Genomic DNA, 16,901 nt, shown 5'->3' on the forward strand with positions numbered 1-16,901 from the left:
ATCTTAGAGGGACTTCTTTAAGACGGTATATATATATATATATATATATATATATATATATATATATATATATATTCATACATTTATATATGAATAATAAAATAACAATAGCTACATATCTATCAACAATTACTTTAAATGTAAATGGTTTAATGCAACAATCAAAATATATAGGGTGGCTGAATGGATAAGAAAACAAGGCCTCTACATATGCTGCCTACAAGAGACTCACTGCATATTGAAATACACACACAGGCTGGAAGTAAAGGGATGGAAAAAGGTATTTCATGAAAATGGAAACAACAAGAAAATCTGGGGTAGCAATATTTATGCCAGACAAAATAGACTTTAAAACAAAGGCTATAACAAAAGACAAAGAAGGACCCAGTAATCCCATCTCTGGGTATTTACCTGAAGAAACCCAAAACACTACTTCAAAGGGACATGTGTAACCTGAAGCTGAAGCTGAACAATAAAGAATGTCGACCACAATTTTATATATATATATATATATATATATATATATATATATATATATATATATATATATATGAAGCAGAGGACAGCATTAGGAATAGAGACGGGAAATGTAACGGCTGTGTGTGATGTCAGAGGGATAGTGGATGGGGGAGGGGGGTTGACACTGTGTGAGAGCTATAAATAATAAATGTCTAACGATTACATTACTTTGTGCCCCTGAAACTAATACGAAAAAAAAAGGGACATGTACATCCATATGTTTATTGTAGCATTATTTACAATGACCAAGATATGAAGACAACCTGGGTGTCCACCAATCAATGAATGGATAAAGATGAGGTGGTACATATATACAATGGAATATTGCTCAGCCATAAAAAGAGTGAAATCTTGCCATCTGCAACAACATGTATGGGCCTGGAGAGTATTGTGCTGATTGCAGTAAGTCAGACAGAGAAAGATAAGAGCCATATGATTTCAATTATATGTGGAATCTAAAGAACAAAATAAACAAACAAAACAGAAACAGATTCAAAGATACAAAGAACATTTTGATGGTTGCCAGGTAGGAGGGTGTTTGGGGGAATGGGTGAAACTACATTATGGATTAAGAAGTACAAATTCATAGTTATAAAATAGTCATGGGGATGTAAAGTACAGCATAAGGAATATAGTCAATAATATTGTAATAACTGTATGGTGTCAGATGTGTACTACATTTATCTGGGTGATCCCTTTGTAAGTTACATAAATGTGTAGTCACTATTTGTACACCTGAAACTAATACAATATTGTATATTAACTGTAATTGAAAAATTTAAAAACATTATTAGAAAAAGAAAAAACACTATAAAAAAGTGGAATTATAAAAAAAAATGTTCGCAAGAAGGCAGGAAAAAGAAAACAGAGAAAAGTAGAGAACAGGAAGCAAGGAAAGAAATGGTGGACGTAAGCTCAGTAATTACATTAAATGTAAATAGTCTAAATACACAAATTAAAAGACAGGGATTGGTAAGTGAATTAAAAAACACGACCCAACTATATCCTGTCTGCAAGAATCTTACTTCCAATATAATTATATAGGGAGGTTGAAGGTAAAAGGATCAAAGATTAACAGCTTTTTTCCTGTTTTATTCTGTTTTTTTGTTTGGAATGTGAGAATAGTTTCGTTTTAAGTTTTTTTTCTTCTGTTTTGCAATTTCTCTGGTTGTTACAGCTTTTCAGTACCTACAACTTGTTATGTAAAGCTCATGTTCATGTGTTAAAGGCAATTAAAGGATTGGATCATAAAGGAAAGTGTGGGATGTTCCCCATCAGACACCCCATCAGACACCCAATGAGGCCACGATTGATACTAGTTTGGGGATTCAAGGTATGGCCATCATGAAGCTAGCCAATGCCCAAGGAGGGACTGTGGGGGATAGGAAGGAACAGCTGCTTAGCTGATGACTTGGGTGCACGTGAGACAAATCCCATTTCCCCTCCCAAATTTGCCTGAACTGTGGACTTTCTTTCTTGTAATCTACAAAAGAAAGTAAAATCATTCATCCATTCAAATCTTACTAATTTCTTGGTGCACTGCCCGTGGGTGCTTAAACTTTTAGGTCACCAGACAAAGAAACAATTGGAAATGTCAGTGTAGGTGTTGGGAAAATGGATAATCTAATGGCTGATAACACAACTTTTTTGTAAGTTGGTATCTAATTCTTTGCTTTCAAAAGCTTGATGAAAAGCTTACTTGAAATGTCCACCAATAATCATTAAAAACAATTTTGGATGATAAATCACTGTTACTTTTGGCTAATATCTAGCAAGGAATTTAAGATATTGAGTGAAATCGTTGTAATAGAATGCCTTCCATTCCTTCTTCTTACCTGTATGAATATCTTAGCCTGAATTCTCAACAAGACGAAATCTAACAAAGATTAGTACCAACTTTTTTTTTTTTTTTAAGATTTTATTGGGGAAGGGGAACAGGACTTTATTGGGGAACAGGACTTTATTGGGGAACAGTGTGTACTTCCGGGACTTTTCCAAGTCAAGTTGTTGTCCTTTCAATCTTAGTTGTGGAGGGCGCAGCTCAGCTCCAGGTCCAGTTGCTGTTGCTAGTTGCAGGGAGCACAGCCCACCATCCGTTGCGGGAATAGAACTGGCAACCTTGTGGTTGAGAGGACGCGCTCCAACCAACTGAGCCATCTGGACACATGGGAGCTGAGTGGCAGCTCATTGACTTCATTCTAGTTGTGGAGGGCAGAGCTCGCTGGCCCATGTGGGAATTGAACCAGCAGCCCCATTGCCCGGAGCTCACGCTCTAACCAACTGAGCCACCCGTCCGCCCAGGTATTAACATTTTATTTGAGTAGATGGGTGAATTTTTTAGGTCATTGAGAGTAAGGGACAAATGGAAGTGAGGCAGCAGAGGACAGAAAGCAAATACAAGCTGGTGCATTATCATACTGGTCACAGTCTCATAAGAAACCCAATTGGTTGCTCATTAAATGGGATATTTCTGCATTTCTAGAGAGATTGCATGGAGCTGTTTCTCGGAACAGTCTGTTAGGAAGAGGAAGGGCAAGGAATTTATCTGCGGGCTTGTAACTATATCCTTTCACTGGTCAAGTTTGCCCCTGGAGTGCTAACCTTACACACGTTTAGGTTACATACATAGCTTCTTTGGGCATCTGTTGGTGAAGCCAGAGCCTCTATGAGTTGGGTGGGGGAGTTGGAACTGGGTTACACCTACTGTAAGGAGCGTGATGAGGGCAGTGCTGAAGCCTCACCCATGTCCCAGGGGAGGCTGAGGCACCAGTGGGATTAATTAATACAGTGAGGACGTGAGGTAGGGGTCTCCACTGAGAGTTGACTAGTCTCCACATTGTTTCTTGTAAAGAGTAATGAGGGAAATCTCCTCCAGGGGTAATTACTGTGCATTTCATTTCTCAGTAATTTTATCTACCTATCTATCTATCCATCTATCTATCCATCTATCAATCAAAATAATAGAATAGCCATCCACAGGTACATGAACTAATTGGAAAAAGAAAGAATATATTTCCATTCATCTCATTTAGAGATCACTTCCCGTAAAACTTTAGTCTTATTGTTTAATATTTATAAAATGTATAATACATTTATGTTGCTGTGATCCACCATGTATTACTGTTGAATAATCTAGAAGTAATTTTAACATCTAGTTCCTTATGATAATAGGATATTTACATTTTAATTTAATTTTTGGGGGGGACTGTGATGGATAATCAAAGATTTTAAACAATAAATATTTTCATGTTAGATTAAAATTCTTTTGGGAGAAGTAGAATGAAAATTTGTTAAAGAGAAGTTATAAAACAGTATGGAGGTTTCTAAAAAAATTAAACTAAGTATTATACATGATCCAACAATTCCACTAGAGGTTATATACCCAACTGAAAGCAGGGACTCAGATATATGTACACTTATACTCATAGCAGCATTATTCAAATAGCCAAAAGGTGGAAACAATCCAAATGTCCATCGACAGATAAACATGTAGTATATACATAAAATGAAATATTATTCGGCCTTAAAATGGAATGAATTTCTGACATATGGTACAATATGGATGAACCTTGAGGTTATTATGCTAAGTGAAATAAGCTAGTCACAAAAAGCCAAGTACTGTATGATTCCACTTCTTTGAGGCACCTGAGTAGTCAAATTCAGAGACAGAAAGTAGTCTTTTACACATATTATTGCTAATCCTTATAACTTTTAGAGACAGGTATTAATTCTAACTTAACAAATTAGAAAAGACTCCCTTATGGGATGCTTAACTATCCCCTTAGATTTTCAGAAAAAAGTCATGTGGCAGAGTCCTAGAATTTTAAGTCACCATCTTTTTTTTTTTAAATTTTATTGGGGAATGTTGGGGAACAGTGTGCTTCTCCAGGACCCATCAGCTCTAAGTCGTTGTCCTTCAATGTAGTTGTGGAGGGCGCAGCTCAGCTCCCAGTCCAGTTGCCATTTTTTCAATCTTAGTTGCAGGGGGCACAGCCCACCATCCCATGTGGGAATTGAACTGGCAACCTTGTTGTTGAGAGCTCACGCTCTAACCGAGTCATCTGGCTGCCCCTAAGACACCATCTTTGAGTTGGCATGGAGAGACATGTTGCAGGATTTAAAAAACGAATTTGAATTTGCATGAAGTCAGTTAATACACAAAAAGTGGTGCTAAGAACATGTTTGGCAGGTACTAACTCAATAAAAACAAGCTCCTATTGCCATTTTCATCCTTTTTTTGTGAATTATTAGATTCTACTGCCTAACCTGTTGGACTACAAAATGGCACATGTCAGAAACACACAGGCAAAAAAAAAAAAAAAAGTTGTTATTGAGCAAGTTGTTAAAATTGAGCTTTTCTAACCTGTCACATCATAGGGCTGTAGAGGTCAAGTTAGATAAGGTACTTAAAGACTGTTGCAAATATTGTTAAATGGTAGATGATAAAGCATAGTGATTAAGACAAAGCATTTGGGTCCTAGTGTCAACACTTAATAGCTGCCTAGGTAAGTCAATTAATCTATTACCGTGGTTAATTCACTTATAATAACAGTATCAACTTCACAGTAGTGCAAGGAGATAAATATGATCCTTTATGCAAAGTTTTAGAATAACGTTTGGCACAAAGCAAACAATAAATTATCATTTAGTTGATCTATGTAATTATTTCAATTCATTTGGAGAATGCATCCCACAGATACAGACCTACTCATTTGTATTTGTTGGGTAGGTGTACGCAATAACTCTCTAAGGACAGACAAGAAATTTTTACAGCGCTTGTCTTAAGAAAGCAGAATTGGGGATAGAAGGTGTTAGTTGGGTGGCTGAAAAACTTCCCACCGTACACGCTTAAAAAAATTCATGTAATTTAAAAACAGGCAATACATTCAGAGAAGGCGTCAAAATAATAATAAAAAAAGCAGACAGAGAAAACTGTCCCTCTCAATCCGTCCCACGTACTTTCACTTTCCCGTGTACTTTTTTTTGTAAATACCAATGCATTGTCTTATTCCTTATTTTCACATGAATACTGCAACCTTTTTACTTTCTTCTGTACTGGCCTTTTATGCACACTCTTTAGCATTGAAACATACCCCTTGCCCCCTAAATGCTGTGGTACAAAACACACTGTGTAAGCTAACAACAAGCACTGTCCACACCTCCAACCCACCCCACCCCCTCAGGACCACGCGCCCCAAGACCCCCTTCATGAGCTGTTTCCGGCGCGGCCTGTCGGAAGCCCGGCCCACTCGCCCCTGCCCTGGCCGCCGGGCACGCTCCTCCGCTCCGCACCTCAGGCACCGCTGCAGACAGCCCGGCTTCCTGCGCGCCGCGGGCCTTGAAGGACCCAAGCGACGGCCGTACCTTAGGGCCCGGTGGACGAGGCGGCAGCGGTGGCGGGGGCTTTTAAGACTGACTTGCACTGGTTACCTGTGGAACGCATTTAGCTGGCCGCCCTCGCCGCACTGGCTGATAGTTGTGCAGGCGGCGCCATGTCTGTGAGCGAGATCTTCGTGGAGCTGCAGGGCTTTTTGGCTGCCGAGCAGGATATCCGGGAGGTGAGCCCCTTTTCTCCCCCTCCCCTTTCCCTGCCTAGCTGGGCCACACAGTCGCTCGGCCCTTCTCCGTTGCTCAGTCTCGAGCGGTGGGGAAGTCTCCGGGGATGGTTTCTTCCCCTCATGTGTTAGCTTAGGGCGAGTTCCTCCCCCCTTCCGATTCTGCTTCCCACTCCTGATTCCCGGTGTTCGGATCTCGGCTCCTCGGCATCACCTGCCTCATTTGAATGTCGGTTTTCCTCTTTAGCACTTGTTTATGTCGAAAGCTCAGTTAGATCTTGGGACTCAGACAACGCGCGTTTTATGTGTTTGTTGTCGGTGTCTTAGAAGCACGTGTGGCCTCTCCTCTCATTCCACATAGGATAAAAACCCAATTCTGCTGTGGCCCACAGGTGTGTGTGCGCACGTGTGCGTGGGGTGTGTATGGTGTGTATGTGTCTCCCAATCTCATTTTACGCCATCTTCCATTGTGTATTATGGTCAGTTTACCTCCTTTTCATCCCTCTGACTCCCCCAATAGTTGCTTACCTCAGGATTTTTTCATGTACTCTTTGCTTTTACTGGAATTTGCTTTTTGCCACTCTTTTCCTGGTTGTCTCATATTCGTCTCCTTGATTTGACAGTCTAAATGATCTTTCCCGTCATATTTTCTAGTAGCTCATTAACATTTTAAGAAATTTTGACGATTCTTATTTTTTAAACGTCTGTCTCCCTCATTATACTCTAAACTGCCAGAAGGAATGGATTGTACTTGGTTCCTCAGTATTTATACAATGCCTTGAACATAAATGTGCTCAGTGAATATTTGTAAAATGAATGAATGAGAAATACCCAACCCTTGTATTGCATTTTATTATTCTGTACAAATTACATTCAGATACATCTCCTTTAATATTTACAGTGTCTCTGTGGGACATTTGGGGTGGGTGGGTTGGCTGTTGTACTTTGAAAGCTACATGAGAAACCCTAAGGCTTTTTAGTGACTTCCTGAAGCTTCTCACAGAGGCAGTAAGTGGAAAAGCCTTAATTCAAACTGGATATTTTCTGTACCAGTTTAGTCCTTGCAAATGTTATTACTATTTTGAATGTCAATGTATGTGAAGCTGTCATATATCAAATATGCTATATAGTATAGTTGGTTTGAAGCTATGATAATATGTTGAATTTATCTGACATTTTGATTTTTAATTCTCTTTAGGAAATCCGAAAAGTTGTACAGAGTTTAGAACAAACAGCTCGAGAGATTTTAACTCTACTGCAAGGGGTCCATCAGGGTGCTGGATTTCAAGACAGTAAGTTCTTTGCTTTAATTTTGAAGGTTTTTATCCAGTTTATCAATCTTTCATTTGAAGTGTTAATTTCCATCCAGAAGACATTTCAACTGCATAATTTTATTTTGAAAAATGTCCCTCACGCTTTATGGTGTACAAAAAAATGGAGAAGTAGGTGAGTTGATTGTTTTACAGAATTCTGTGTTTTGGTTGATTTTCCACTTTCACGTAATATGGAATGTTTTCTATTATGATGGAGTTCTACTTATGATAATGGTAGTAGTATCATAGCTCTTGCATATCTAGCAACTTTTATTTGGCGCTTTAAAAGGGAAAACCCAACCTTTCAGTCATTGAATATGGTTTAATATGCACTTGTAGATAAGAAATGGCCAGTGTAAAATGTTCTCAAGGTGTTTACAATTAGCTTCTTGAATGGAGATCAAATATGATAAGTTTAGACATGGAACCTCCATTATAAGATGTAGCCAGCACAACTGAGAGAGCTGAAATACATTTTCAGGTAGAGAATAATGTAATAATGTAATTTACAGGTGTCAGAGGCAAGTCATTTTTTTCAGTGATACAGAATTGGTCAGCCTGATTGAGAACAATTAATAAAGCTTTTTTTTGACCAAATACAGTAGCTAGAAACAGTTCAATCGTAAGTATCCTTGAGCACTGACTAGGGATGCAGTTAGTGCACAGCCTATTAATGATGAGGCTGTTTATTTATGATAGCGCACTGACATGTTTCCTAACATACTTGCTTTCAGCAAGTTTTTGTTTGTTTATTTTTAGTATTGGTTAGTCAGTAGGGAAAATAGAGGTGAAATTTTGAGAGCCAGGTTGAAAAGCAGAGGTGAATACCCTACATTTGGTCATGAGATTTTTTAAAAAAAAGTTGATTTGTTTCCAAGTAGATTGCATAGATTATTAGCCAAGGAATGTATTTGAAATTTGGTAAGTCTTTTATTATTACGTTGCATTATCTTTTTTTGTGATCAGTTCCAAAGAGGTGTTTGAAAGCTCGAGAACATTTCGGTACTGTAAAAACACACCTAACATCATTGAAGACCAAGTTCCCTGCTGAACAGTATTACAGGTTTGTAAGAAAAGTAGCATTATTTTATAGTGTTAAATAAAGGAAAAGGCAGAAAAATTATATGTACTGAATGATTGCTTAGAACTAGGTAAAACTCCCTCTACGTGGAAGAAACAACAAAATGAAAAAGAATCAAACTGTTAATAGGGATGGCATTTTAACGGTGACAAAATTTGTGATTTTATTTTTTTCTTCCCTTTTACTTTCAAAATTTTCTTAAGGAACATGTATAACTTTTGCAATGAAAAAGCAATTAAAAAGAAAATTTTGTTGTATGAGGTCAAAATAGAGAATATCTTGTTAGTGTATTAAAGTTACTTGTGAAATTGGATGAACCATACCTATTAAAGTTGTGGGATTTGAAGGCAGTATGTATATGGAGTTGAGTTTTACCTCAAAAGCTTGAATTTCATTGCCAAATAACTGTTAGCTAATATTTTATGCTGTATCTCGTTGAATTTACACCACCATTAATTTTAAGATACACCATTATTTTTATGTACCTCTATGGAAGAAAAATTGTTGCCAATCATAATTGTGAAACATAGATTGTAAAATGCATCCTGATTTAACATATTAAACTAAGAAAAACTGTATCTGAATACTGATGAAATACGGAAGATAAGAACTTAAAATTTTTACTTATGTTTGTTTTTTTCTTGCTGAAAAAGATGTTCATTTAGAATACCTATCTGGGCAATAAATAGGGCATGTGTATGTAGAGAGGATAGTATAACCTCACAAGATTTTTTAAGTTAGGGATCCGCACGCTACCTGTGGCTTGCTGCCTCTGGAAACAAAGAATTGCTTTCCCCCCCTTCTTCTTCCACCTCCCCCCACCACTCCGGTTCAAGCCATTTTTTCTCAGTCTAGGTGTGTAGGACACAGCTCCCTGGCCCATGCTGGTATAATGAGCCTTGCCCCCCCCCCCCCAGGCAGTCGGTTGCCAGTCGGCCGCTCACAGCAGCTCACATTAGCAGCTCACGGTGGCTGCGGGCCACTCACGCTGGCCACTGTCCGCCTACAGCACTCAGCATCCTACAGCAGCCCAGCCCCAGGGAGAGTTGTTCACAGTCTGTTGTTCACAGACTGTTGTTCCCAGTCTTATAATCTTAGCTGTAGAGGGCGCAGCTCACTGGCCCATGTGGGGATTGAACCGGAGACCTCGGCGTTAGGAGCATGTGCTCCAACTACCTGAGCCACTGGGCCGACCCAAAGAATTGCTTTTATATTTTGAAGTGTTGTTTTAAAAAAGAAAAACAGCTGAATAAGAATATGTAACAGACTGAAAGTGACCTACAAAGCCTAAAATATTTACTATCTGGCTCTTCACAGAAAAAGTTTACCAACCCTGCTATAAGGTAATAACTGAAGCACAGAGAAGTAGGATGATAGAATTGGCAGGCTCTTTAGGCCATGTAGTTTGGAGGTCACTCACAGGCTGCGCTGTGGCTGATTTGACCTGCATTGTTTCGAAAATTTTTTCTAAATTTGGTGCCATATTTGAAAAATCAGGAGGCATGGCATAAATATCCAGGGGTTGTAAAATTTCTATTTCTTTGTCAGGTTTCTAGCTCAGTTTAACTGCAGGATCCTGAGGTTTTAAGTCTATCACTTTAGTGGTTGTAAATGGTAGTTTTTCTTATATGTGTGAATCAGGATTTTCTCGATACCCTACACTTAAAATGCAGGAATGAGGTAGGTGTTGAGGCTGGGGTACAGTTCAATCTCATCAATCTTTAGTTGCCAGTATTTATTTTTCTCAAAGCAGTGTCATTGTTCTTATCTATTAAACTTCTAAAGTATAGTTGCTCTTGTCATACGTAATCTTCAGGTGTAAATATTGCATTCATTAGATTGGATTGTGCTTATCAAACTTAGAATAAGTAATTATTCTAAATTTGAGCTTGCAAAATTTGTACTAAATTCATCTAATATATTTAAATGTCATAGTGCTTTTGAATGTTTTATATATTGGGGTTTCACATAAAATTTTATTTGAAAAAAGATTCCAATTCTAAAAAGTTTGAACTTGACTGTACTAAAGCTGTCTTTTTTAAGGCCCCTAATCCTTTAACTTAAATGTGCTTGTATTCATGCAGATTTCATGAGCACTGGAGGTTTGTTTTGCAGCGCTTGGTCTTCTTGGCAGCATTTGTTGTGTACTTGGAATCAGAAACACTAGTGACTCGAGAAGCAGTTACAGAAATTCTTGGCAGTAAGTGTCTTCATTAGTGTTGACCTGCAGAGTCAGGCATGGTAGGTTAATTTTGGTGGGAGGGGCTGTTACTTATACTTTATATTACTATAAAAAATGAGAAGTAAATGGAAAACTGGTTACTTGGAAACACAAAAACTAAAATATGTAGTGGCTTGCTCTTTGTACTTGGGAGTTTGTAAAATACACTGTTTTAAAATTTCAAGACTACAGAGAAGTTGAAAGAATAGTACGGTGAATACCTGTGTACGCTTCCACTTAGACTCACTGCTTGTTAATATTTTGCCGCATCTGCTTAGTCTCCTCGCTTCCTATGTGTGTGTGTGTGTTTGTGTGTGTGTGTGTGTGCATGCATGCACATGCAGTTAAAAAAAATATTCTTAGGCTTAAATTGTGTTCACATCATGACCTTATCTTTACTTTGATATATTTTTAGTTGAGCCTGATCGGGAGAAAGGATTTCATCTGGATGTAGAAGATTATCTCTCAGGAGTTCTAATTCTTGCTAGTGAACTGGTGAGAAGCTTAGTAATTTGCCACTTGCTTTTTTTTTGGGGGTATTGTTTTTCATTGAAGTAGCATTGGTTAATAACATTATATAAATTTCAGGTACAATTTGTATTTATATATTCCATTGCATGCTCACCACCAAAAGTCTAGTTTCCATCCATTACCGTGTATTTGACCCCCTACACCCATTTTGCTCTCTCCCCCATCCTTCTCCTGGTACCACCAATCTGTTGTCTGTATCTATTAGTTTTTGTTTTGTTTTGCTCGTTTGTTTTGTTTTGTTTTTTTAGATTCCACATATAAGTGAGAACATATAGTATTTATCTTTCTCCATCTGACATATTTCACTTATAATATCCTCTTGGTCCATCTATGTTGTCACAAATGGCAAGATTTTGTTATTTTTTTTTTATGGTTCAATAGTATTCCATTGTATATATACCACATCTTTATTCATTCATTGATCGGTGGACACTTAAGTTTTTTCAATGTCTTGGCTGTTGTAAATAATATTCAGTGAACACAGGGGTGCATACATCTTTTCACATTAATGTTTTATGTTCTTTGGCTAATACTCAGAAGTAGAGTAGCTGGATCATGTGGTACTTTGAGGAATCGCTGTACTGCTTTTCATGGTGATTGCACCACTTTACATTCCCACCAGTAGTGTATATGGGTTCCCTTTCCCCACATCCCCACCAACGTTTGTTATCTCTTGTCTTTTTGGTAATAGCCATTCTAACAGGTGTGAAGTCATATCTTATTGTGGTTTTGATTTGCATTTCCCTGATGATTAGTGAGGTTGAGCATCTTTTCATGTGTCTGTTGGCCATCTGTATGTCTTCCTTGGAAAAATGGCTTTCAGACCCTTGCCTATTTTTTAGATTTTTTTTTTTTTTTTTTTAAGGAGGACGCAGCTTATGGTAGCCCATGATCGAACTGGCATCTTGGTGTTATTAGCACCACACTCTAACCAACAAGCTAACAGGCCACCACAACCTTGCCTATTTTTTAATGAGGTTTTTGTTGTTGTTGTTGAGTTGTATGAGTTCTTTATATATTTTGGATGTTAGCCACTTAGCGGAAATATCATTTGCAAATATCTTCTCCCATTTGGTTGGTTGCCTTTTTGTTTTGTTGGTGGCTTCCTTTGTTGTACAAAAGCTTTTTAGTTTGATTTAGTCCCATTTGTTTATTTTTGTCTTTGTTTCCCTTGCCTTTGGAGTCAAGTCTTTAATGCATTTTGAGTGAATTTTTGTATATGGTATAGGATGGTGATTTGGTTTCATTTTTTTGCATAGGGCTGTTTAGTTTTCTCAACACCATTTATTGAAGAGACTTTTCTTCTCCATTATATGTTTTTGGCTCCTTTGTTGTAAATTAGTTGTCCATATATGTGTGGGTTTTTTTGTGGGCTCTCAGTTCTGTTCCATTGGTCTGTTTTTTTTCTGCCACTACCATATTCTTTTGACTACGGTAGCTTTGTAGTATAGTTTAAAATCAGGTAGTGTGATACCTCTGGCTTTGTTCTTTTTTCTCAGAATTTCTATTTGGAGTCTTTTGTGGTTCTGTACAAATTTGAGGATTTTTTTGTTCTATTTCTGTGAAAAATGCCATTGGGATTTTGAGAGGGATTGCATTGAATCTGTAGATTGCTTTAGGTCATGTGGCTATTTTAACAGTGTTAATTCTTCCAGTCCATGAACAAAGAATATCTTTTTATTTCTTTGTGTCTTCTTCAATTTGTTTCAAGAATGGCTTGTACTATTCAGTGTAGGTGTTTCACTTCCTTTGATAAATTTATTCCTAGGTATTTTATTCTTTTGGTGCAATTATAAATGGGATTGTTTTCTTCATTTCTTTTTCTGATAGTTTGTTGTTAGTATTTAGAAATACAACAGATTTCTGTATGTTGATTTTGTATTCTGCAACTTTACTGTTTTCGTTTACTATTTCTGATAGGTTTTTGGTGGAATTTTTAGGGTTTTCGATATATAAAATCATGAGATAGATTTACTTCTTTCTTTCCAAGTTGGATGGCTTCTTTTCTTTTTTTTTTCTTGTCTAATTTCTCTGGCTTGGATTTCTAGTACTATGTTGAACAAAAGTGGCAAGAGTGGGTATCCTTGTCTTGTTCCTAATCTTAGAGGAAAAGCTTTTAGCTTTTCACTGTTGAGTATCATGTTAGCTATTGATTTGTCATATGTGACCTTTATTATGTTAAGTACTTCTATATCCATTTTATTGAGAGATTTTTGTCATAAATGGATGTTGTATCTTGTCAAATGCTTTTTGTGCATCTATTGAGACGATTATATGTCCTTTGTTTTGTATCACATTGATTGGCAAATGTTGAACCACCCTTGCATCCCTGGAATGAATCCCACTTGATCATGGTGTATGATCTTTTTAATGTATTGTTTGATCTGCTAGTATTTTGTTGAGGATTTTTGCATCTAGGTTCATCAGAGATATTGGCTTGTTGTCTTTTTTTTTTTTTGTGTTGTCCTTGCCTGGTTTTCGTATCAGGATATGATGGCCTCATAAAATGAATTAGAAAGCGTTCATTCCCACCTCTTCAAATTTTTGGAAGAGTTGGAGAATGATAGGTATTAAATTTTCTTTGAATGTTTGGTAGAATTCACCAGTGAAGCCATGTGGTCCTGGAGCCATTTACTTTTTTGATCTTCCTACTTCGCTGTCATTTTTAAAAATGGGCACCAAAATTCAGGAAGTATGATTCTTTTATAAGCCATCTGTTTATCACCAAGTAGTCATTGACTGTGCATTGTATGTGTTTTTTGCTAGTCATCAGAGAAATGCCAGTTCTAACGGTGAAGTAATTGTGTGTATTTACTAATGTATGAATTTTTAAAAGACAATAATACCTCTTTGTTTCAAAGTAGTGGCAAAATATATATTCTTGGGTAACTGTGTTAGTTCATATAATTTTTTTGAGAACAACTTAACTATATAAATATGTGAATTATTGTTGCTTTTATCTCCTTAGTCTCTTTCCTGAGAAACTCTTATAAAAATAATTTAAAGATGAAAAAAGCAGTTATAAGGGTATTCACTATAAGCTTACTCATATTTATGAAAAATTGTAGACCATAGGAACTCCAACAAAAGGGGAATGATTTCTTAAGTTATTAAGTTAGTAGTAATGTTAAGCAGTTGTCAACAATGTAATTATCAAGGACAATATGCAAAAGTTTTGTGGCCTGAGTGTCTTGTAGTTGTGTTTCGGGGGCCATGCTTGGAGGAGCCATGTTGTAATGCATCCCAGTTTCTCTCTCCCTGTGTAGTCAAGGCTGTCTGTCAACAGTGTGACTGCTGGAGACTACTCCCGGCCCCTTCACATCTCCACCTTCATCAACGAGCTGGATTCTGGGTTCCGCCTTCTCAACCTGAAAAACGACTCCCTGAGGAAGCGCTATGACGGCCTGAAGTATGATGTGAAGAAAGTAGAGGAGGTGGTCTATGATCTCTCCATCCGGGGCTTCAATAAAGAGACAGCAGCAGCTTGTGTGGAGAAATAGGCTCTTCCCTGACCCGGCCCTGCGGACCTCCCAGTTGCCAGGGAGGGTGAGCTCAGTGCCGCTCACCGTAGTTACGATGCCCTGTTGCTAAGCACCATGCTGTATTTTCTTAGCCAGTTGTGTGCTGTATGTATCAGAATGGAAACACTTTTTTGGGGGTAAAAGTACAGCCTTTACAAAGACAGATTTTTCTTTGTTGTTTCAGTGAATTTGCTCTGTAATTCAGTATACTTTAGTTCTGTCAAAAAGTGTAAATGTCAGTCTCTTGGTAAAGTTCATTTCTTGCTTACCCCAATGCTGTTGATGTACTGATTGAAAAGTTTGTTGTCTTGTTTGTGATTCTTCCAGAAGTGATCCTTGATATTTTCTATATCCAGATTAGACTTTCATACACAGGTCTAGTCTGGATACGGTATGAAAATAGATAATTAAAAAGGATGGTGACCAAGCAAATGACACTTATTTTATATTTTCCTTCCTTATTTTAAACCTGGTGAGTAAATCAGATGTTTAAATTTTTTGCAAGGGAGTTTTAGCTCTAGGGTTCTCTCTCACTGCCATCAAAATATAGAATTAATTTGCAAAGTCAAGTTCAACCTTATTTTGGGAAGTTTTTATATTAAGGGATTGAGTAACACCTTACCATTTGGCTCTATTTACCAGGTGCCTGGGTTAGGGCTTAGTGTTTTAAAACACCTCTGTTTCCTGATGTTGCCTTAACGTTTTGCTATTGCAAGCAATTACAAATTGTTTTCACACACATCTTGAACTAACATTTCATATGATATATTTCTAAGATAGGAAACCTTTTTCCTAGTAGCCAGTGAGACTGTTTAGTCTGGGAGTACAAGGCCACCCAGTCAAGTTTTTAGCAATACCCTGACTGGTATGTTCTGAGAGGAAAATGCGGGGCTTTGTCTGGGAGAAACAAAACCTTGGATTAAGAAAACAAAATGCACTGATTTGGTAATGTTTTTTAGACTAGGCAATTTCAAGTTGTTGATGACTCTCCCAACAGTCAGGTTTTAGATTTACAGTTTTGGGGAAGTCACAAACATTCTATTGGCACCCGCCTCCCTCTCCCCATTTTTAGGTAGTACTAGTATAAGAATACTTGCCATGTCATTTTTGCTGTTGAGTTGAAGTTATTAAAATGGTGACAATCCACAATGTTGTGGAGTCCACTGAAAGGAAAGTGCTAGTGTTTCCAGAATAATCTGAAGTATTTAGATGTATCACCCTTTCGTGCCTGATACCAGTTTGGGCTTTCTGTTTGTACAGTGGGAAATCTGACATTGCCATCAGAGCTTTTATCAGGCTGAGTTAAGGACCAAAGTTTCCATCCTGAGGAAAGCAATAGAAATGCATAAACTGCGATGCATTGTTGGATTTTAGAAAACTTTTCTTGACAGCTCTTCCTGCAGAAGCGTTTGTAGAAAGAAAGGTGTTAGGATCTTGAACGCGCCTCAGATGGGCATCTGCAATGAGTGGCTTCCTGGATTGAGCATAAAAGGCTTTTCATTACATGGTGACGCACAGTCAGTTTGATGACAGTTCTCTTTGCCTTTTTAAGTATCGATTCTGCTTGAGAATATTAAATTTCTTGGTAGAAGTTGTGGATTTCAGTTTTAACAAATATTCTAAGTGTAAGAACACTGTCTTATAAAGCTCCCTTTGAGAATGTAGACGTGTCCTGTTGATAATTATTCATTTGTGTTTGTTGCTGGCTTATTGTAAAGCAATAAAACCAGGGTTGTTTTTTTGGGGGGGAGGGGAGGTGTTTTTGTAATTTAACGTGCTTCTGTGAGAGCTCCTCTATATGGAGGATAAATTCTGAGTGTTGTGTGAGGCTGAAGAAGACCAGAGGTGATGAGCACATGCTGCTATGTAAGTTAAAATAATCAAAACACAGCAAGAAGCGCTCAGTCTGTGCTGTAAAGTGCAGGTACCATTTGTGTGGTTACTTTGATTCTGAAATTACAAGTATTTTAACTGAAGTTGAGAAGAATTAGCGCTGGTTTTAGTACACCAAAATTGCTTTATTCCGTTTTAGGAAATCAAGCAGGTTAGAGAAAGTTGAGATCAATTAGTGGATGCTTTCTTCATAGACTTACTTATAAGAAGAAGAGAACCCCATAAAAACATCATAAGATTTGCCCTGTCTTAAAGTTGAACAATGAC

The 16,901-nt window shown here is 37.6% G+C and overlaps 1 protein-coding gene across 2 annotated transcripts; it reads left to right on the forward strand.

Moving 5' to 3' along the window:
* Positions 1-5,806: 5,806 nt before the first annotated feature.
* Positions 5,807-16,403, forward strand: TSN (translin). 2 transcript variants are annotated; one of them, XM_033112341.1, is made up of 6 exons: positions 5,824-6,077; positions 7,273-7,366; positions 8,354-8,450; positions 10,553-10,668; positions 11,105-11,184; positions 14,487-16,403. In XM_033112341.1, exons 1-6 carry the CDS (start codon positions 6,012-6,014, stop codon positions 14,718-14,720), a joined length of 687 nt encoding a protein of 228 aa, XP_032968232.1. In that variant the 5' UTR covers positions 5,824-6,011; the 3' UTR covers positions 14,721-16,403. The 2 variants fall into 2 exon arrangements, with proteins under 2 accessions (XP_032968233.1, XP_032968232.1); XM_033112342.1 differs by lacking the exon at positions 11,105-11,184 and having other exon boundaries at positions 5,807-6,077.
* Positions 16,404-16,901: the final 498 nt, after the last annotated feature.

The sequence above is a fragment of the Rhinolophus ferrumequinum genome, chromosome 8, assembly GCF_004115265.2.
Source record: "Rhinolophus ferrumequinum isolate MPI-CBG mRhiFer1 chromosome 8, mRhiFer1_v1.p, whole genome shotgun sequence".
NCBI lineage: Eukaryota > Metazoa > Chordata > Mammalia > Chiroptera > Rhinolophidae > Rhinolophus > Rhinolophus ferrumequinum.